Genomic DNA, 6403 nt, shown 5'->3' on the forward strand with positions numbered 1-6403 from the left:
GACTAGATGGACTCTGGTCTGATCCAGCTGGCTTGTTCTTATGTTCTTACTTTCCAAACTATAGACTCTTGTATTTCTATACAGCCAAACATAACCTTAAAATCTCACACTGGACTTGTCTTTGGTTTTTACTCCCCTGCAAATCACCTCATGATCACCGTTGTCTTTCTTTCCTCACACTCGTCGGTACTCACAGATGAGCCAGGATTAGAACTCAGACCACCACAAATCCAGCATTAACAACTGAGTTTTAAAAACCCACCTACCGCTTATTCTGTTTCCTGACTGATGGAGATGCATTCGCAACAGGATCCTCCATCTAAATATGTTTCCCTTGACAAAACGGTTGAGTCCCTGATATATCCAGTTAAATTGATCTCAAGGGGCAAAGCCGAAAGTTCATGGAGTTGCTGCCAGTCAGAGAACAGAATATCGGGCTAAATGCTTCTACAGTCAGGCTCAGTATGACGGAGCTTCATGTGACTCTCGGCTCCATCTGTTCCACCTCCTCAGAGAATCCAACCCCCTTCCCTTGTTAACCTCCAGTCCAAAATGCTGAGGCTTACCTTGGCAGAGGCCTTGCCCATCTCATCGATGATCGTCATGAGCTGCTGCTGCAGATCGACTCTAGACACAAGAAAACAAGACATCAAAATTGAACTGCACTGCAAACATGCAGTTGGAGCAGCAGTGGCGTAGGAGGTTAAGAGCTCGTGTATCTAATCTGGAGGAACAGGGTTTGATTCCCAGCTCTGTGGAGGCTTATCTGGGGGATTCAGATTAGCCTGTACACTCCCGCACACGCCAGCTGGGTGACCTTGGGCTAGTCACAGCTTCTTGGAGCTCTCTCAGCCCCACCTACCTCACAGGGTGTTTGTTGTGAGGGGGGAAGGGCAAGGAGATTGTAAGCCCCTTTGAGTCTCCTGCAGGACAGAAAGGGGGGATATAAATCCAAACTCTTCTTCTTCTTCTTAACCAGACTTTGAGGAAAGTCTGATACTTTGAAGACATCGCAGAGTCAGAAGAACACTTGGACACTGGAGCCCAATCCTGTGTCGGTTGTTACACAGCACTAAACCTCCTGATGCCTTCTGAACTTAGTCTCAAGTATGTGTGGAAAGGACCACAGCCTAATAGCATGGCTCCAACTACTAGAGCCTGCTCTTCTCCCAGAAGTTAAGGAAAAGGCCCATTACTTAGCAGCAGAACACATGCTTTCCAAGTGCACAGAGCCTAAGATAGGAACACTACAAAAAGCAAGTATGGTGCAGCATCAGACTATGCTCTGGGAGCTCTGGCTCAAGGCCCTACTCAACCATGATGCTCACTGGATGACCGTCGGTCAGTCACACTCTGTCATGAGCCAGTCCCCATCAGATGAAGTATCAGATGCAGAGCCAGATAACGCCATAGGCCAGGAGCTGGCTTCTCAAGAGGAGATGCAAGTCAAGCCCTACCAGCCATGAAGTGCAGCTTGGAGAGCTTTCAGCAGCTCCAGAAGAACTAAGTGATGGGCTAGCTGCACAAAGGAGATAAAGGCAGAGGCGGCAGCTCAGCATGAAAAGGAGAAGTGCAGCTCAGTATGGCAAAAGGCTCTGCGAGTTAGAAACTGCAACATCAGAGGAGGACTGAGTCCTTGCAAGACCCTGGCCTCATTAGCAAGGGTCCCCTATATCAGTGATGGCGAACCTATGGCACGCGTGCCAGAGGTGGCACTCACAGTCCTCTTTGTGGGCATGCATGCATTGCCCCAGTTTGGCCACTCGGCAGTGGGGATGAGGGGTGCACGATGCACTGGGCACGTGCCCCTGTGGGGCGTGGCAAGGGCATTCCAGGGGTGTGACGGGGGTGTTTCGGAGCATTCTGGGGACGTTCCAGGGCAGGGCGGGGACAGACAGGGGCGTGGCAGGAGTGCAGGGAGCACGCGTGCCCCGGACAGAGTTTCCCCTTGCTCCACCCCTGGCACTCAGTCTCTAAAAGGTTCACCATCACTGTCCTATATAAACCTTGGGCTTGGCTCTGCCTGAGTGCAACAAACATGTTCCTTAGGGAAGGCCCACACACCTGGTTTCCTGCCAGTTACTTTGAACCTTGGTTTCTAACCTGCCTGCCTGCTTGAACCCCTGGCCTACTGGACCTTGGACTGCCTGATCAAGCCTGTGCCTGCTGTGATTTTGAACTGACCGGCAATGCCTGTACTTACCTTGGCTCTGGACGGCCCGACCACGCTTGTGCTTGCTACCCACCCTGACCTCAGACTGCCTGGCACGCCGTAGCTGATGCTAGCTTGTAGCACACACTCTCTCAGCCTAACCTGACTTACAGGGATGTCGCAAGAATAAAACGAAGGAGAGGAAAACTGCTCCGAACTCCTTTGAGGATAGTAATATGAAACGGGGTTATCTGGAAGGAGGGGATATGTAGAGTCCTTGCTAGGCAAGTTGCTATATTTTATTGATCTGGCTCTTCTTGCCCTAAACGGAACCGGAGATCAGTCTTAAGACAGAAAGAGGGAGAAAAGAAGCAGCACAACTACATACATGGTGTTGCCTGAAGAAAGCAAAAGAGGTGTTGACCACAGGGTCAAAGAGTCTTCCTTTCAGTGGCACAATAAAAATGGTACATCTAGGACAGTGATAGTAAACCTTTTCGAGACCGAGTGCCCAAATTGCAACCCAGAACCCACTTATTTATTGGAAAGTGCCAACACGGCAATTTAACCTGAATACTGAGGTTTTAGTTTAGAAAAAAACGGTTGGCTCCGAGGCGTGAGTTACTCGGGAGTAAGCTTGGTGGTAGTCGGTGGCTTTGCTTTGAAGCAACCATGCAACTCTTCCAACGGGTGAATCACGACCCTAAGAGGGTTTACTCAGAAGCAAGCCCCATTGCCAGCAACCGAGCTTACTCCCAGGTAAAGGATCACGCTTTAGTTCTTCGCATGAAAATCAGTGGGTTTTAACAGCGCTTAACAGGGTTACCTACACTGCTTCCCCAAAACTAGGTCTTAGGTTTAATGCTAGTAATCGAGCCCAGAGGCCCAGGCCAGCCTAGATGTGTGGGGTGGGGTGGGGTCGACTCTGTTTGCGCGTGCCCATAGAGAGGGCTTTGAGTGCCACGTCTGGCACCCGTGCCATAGGTTCACCACCACTGATCTAGGATACATCTAAGATACGGTGCATTTATCTGTAAGCATCCACGAAAGGGGTCAACATACCTTCACACCAAAGTGAAAGAGGCAAGAGATATTTCAAGGGCTTGTGAAAGTGATGGTGAAGGACGCAGAGCTTCCCCTCCCCCACCCTCCCACCCCCATTATCCTGAGCTTCCTGGAGACTGTTTTCAGAAAGCGATGTTCTCTCTGCTTTAGCCACTAGATGCCGCTCTTCCTCCACCAACGTGCTCAGGATTCCTGCCTTCTAGCCTTTTCCCACAACATTCATGTTTGGCTTTCACGCCTAGGCACAGAAGCCAAGCATTCTTTTCAGAAGACAAAAATAGTAGGAAGGATCTTTCTGATGCCTCAGCCACATGGAATGACCGGGTGACTCCTCTCCTGTGCCCCCACCTCCCATCACCAGCAGTTACAGAGCCACAATGTCACAGCCTCGGGGAAAGCAAATCACATTAGGTTAGAACTGGAGACAAGTGAGCACATCTCAGCAAAGAGCTGGGCAGAACAAAAATAAAATGTCACAAAAACAAAACCATTGAAAGGTGCCTCGTGTCATTTCACGCTGGAAAGCGAAGAGGTCCAACCAGGATAAGGAGGAGGGATTGCCTGGGACCTGTTTCACTCATAGGTCCAAGCAATTCTAAGCAAGTGAGGTATCCGATTGACGCTCACAGAGGTGACAGCAATATCTGCTGAAACTGTATATAATGAACCGTCCCTTTTAATATTTTCTGATAGTGGTTTTCCAATCACATTCCAAAGGATCACAGGATATCTCTGCCCATTGGTCAAAAATTCATAATTGGGAAGGTTGGTAATTTATTTACTCCATTTATACCTTCCCATTCTCTGCAAGGAGCACTCAAAATGGCCTACGATGTTCTCCATTCCTCTGTTTTATCCTCACTAAAACCCTGCGGGGGAGGTTAGGCTGAAAATATGTGACTGGCCCAAGGTTGCACAGCAAGCATCAGACCCGAGTCTCCCAGATCCTACTCCAACACTCCAACCTCAAGTACGAAAGGTAGCAAGTTCATCATTCCATCCTGACCCCTGTAATACACACCCACAGGAAACCACATACTAACCTCTGCTAACAAAAAAACGACCGGGGGGGGGGGGGGGCAATGGTGCTTAAAAGCATTCTACATTCACAGAACATGCTCCAAGGTTCCGTTCAGTACATAACGCTGTGCAGAGGTGTCCTGCCAGGCAACTCAGTACAGAAATGGTCCCTTGAAAGTTTGAGGTAGAGGCTGCTGCTGTCAACACGAACATGTCCTCATGAGCTATGCTACTGGCCAAGAAATTGACCCAATATAGCATTAGGGGAGTGTTCTACAGTGATGAGATACAAGTAATTATCACTGATCGCACCCCATAAAACAATGGCCAGGTTGGCTGTTTTAGCAGATTTGAAACTAAACATCCAACAACAATGGCAGTGTGCACATGCCATAACACAGCAGCAGTGGCGTAGGAGGTTAAGAGCTCGTGTATCTAATCTGGAGGAACAGGGTTTGATTCCTGGCTCTGCCGCCTAAGCTGTGGAGGCTGATCTGGGGAATTCAGATTAGCCTGTACACTCCCACACACGCCAGCTGGGTGACCTTGGGCTAGTCACAGCTTCTCGGAGCTCTCTCAGCCCCACCTACCTCACAGGGTGTTTGTTGTGAGGGGGGAAGGGCAAGGAGATTGTCAGCCCCTTTGAGTCTCCTGCAGGAGAGAAAGGAGGGGATATAAATCCAAACTCTTCTTCTTCTTCTATCTGTACTACATATCAAACAGAGTCAAAGGGCAAGAAAAGCAGGCTCTGCAACTGAAGATGCTGACATTTGAACACTTGCTTAATTGACCTAAGCACTTTAGTATCTTCACTGTATTCAAATAATTCCCGAGAGGCAAATAACAGCTCAGGCAGTGATGTGCTCAAAGACATCTAATTAACTGCAGGTTCAATCCAGATTTTCCAGCTCTACCCACGGACTTAAATATAAGAAGCAAGAGCAGCTGCTAATTTACACACAAATGCACCGTACAATGGTTTGGGGACATTATTCGTTTTATCTCATCCTTCTGTCAATGAGTCCAAGGGTGCGTGCAAAGAAGCAAGTGCCCCTTCACCAAAAAAAAAGGTCAGTTAGGGGGAGTATCTGGTCCAAAGCCACCCAGGGAGTTTCAAGACTGAGTGGACATTTGAAACAAAGCCGGTCCGGTTTTAAACCAACACGTCCCAGACAGCAGGTTTGGGTGGGGGATATAAATGGTGATACGGATAAATGTGAAAAAGATCTCCCATAATGATACTTCTAGATGGCAGCTGTTCTAGGCTCCACCACCAAAATAAGATAGTAGCGCTTGGAATATTCACAACACTCATTCCAGGATAAAGATGCTGCGAGTCAGGGGTATGGAAGTTTATGCTGGAATCCGTGCCGGGAGTCACACCAGTGGCAGAACAATCCAGCCAGGACATTCCACCAGCCACACCACATTCCACAGTGGGAACAGCTGCTACCCAGCACGCTCACACTTCTGGTGGGTGTTGCCAGCAACACAAGCGAGAGCTCTGGAAGTGGGTTTGCAGTGATATGCACGCCTATGCAAGAGACAACTCTCTCCCATCATGCTCTGAGACAATAGACACGAAGGCAACTATTGTCCATCATGCAGGGGGCTCGGGAGATATCAAACCAATGCTGCTGCCGCTGGGTCATTGGCTGATGGGAGGCGGGCCGTTGCTGTGGTTACCTGTGAGTCGTGGCGAATCCGGGCCCCCGTCGCCCGGGTGGTCGCAAGTGCTGATCCACAGTCGTGATCCGCTCCCCGAATATCGCATCCACATCGAAAGGGAACTCCATGATCCCGGCATCCGGGTCCTTTCTTTTCCCCACCCCACGCCCTTCGCGTGGACTTCCGCCTAGCAACCGAGGGGCGAGGCAAGCCGCTTCTCCGAGCGTTCGGCCCTGCCCTTAGCAACGGGACCCGCTCTCCGTTCTGTTGCCAGGCTCGACCTGGCAACCGGATGCCCCTCCTCAGCGTTCCTGGAATCTATATGGGATTGTGCATCTCTAGATGTCATAGTGGGCGTGGCAGCCTCTCTAGATCAAGGACGGAGCCAAATTGGAAGGATCCTATTAAAGCTGCATATTTATTCAGATGTAAGTCCTCCTGAATTCAGTAAAGATTACCCACCTAAATGGAGGACTGCAACCAACTCAGGGGGACTTG

General features: G+C 49.6%; 1 protein-coding gene across 1 annotated transcript; it reads right to left on the reverse strand.

Annotated features, from left to right (window-relative positions):
* Nucleotides 1-269: 269 nt before the first annotated feature.
* On the reverse strand, nt 270-6132 carry LOC125427708 (alpha-tubulin N-acetyltransferase 1-like). The gene is made up of 3 exons (XM_048487259.1): nt 5924-6132; nt 567-627; nt 270-410 (listed from the first exon to the last, which is right to left on the reverse strand). Exons 1-3 carry the CDS (start codon nt 6031-6033, stop codon nt 270-272), a joined length of 312 nt encoding a protein of 103 aa, XP_048343216.1. The 5' UTR covers nt 6034-6132.
* Nucleotides 6133-6403: the final 271 nt, after the last annotated feature.

The sequence above is a fragment of the Sphaerodactylus townsendi genome, linkage group LG03 (assembly GCF_021028975.2).
Source record: "Sphaerodactylus townsendi isolate TG3544 linkage group LG03, MPM_Stown_v2.3, whole genome shotgun sequence".
Classification (NCBI taxonomy): domain Eukaryota; kingdom Metazoa; phylum Chordata; class Lepidosauria; order Squamata; family Sphaerodactylidae; genus Sphaerodactylus; species Sphaerodactylus townsendi.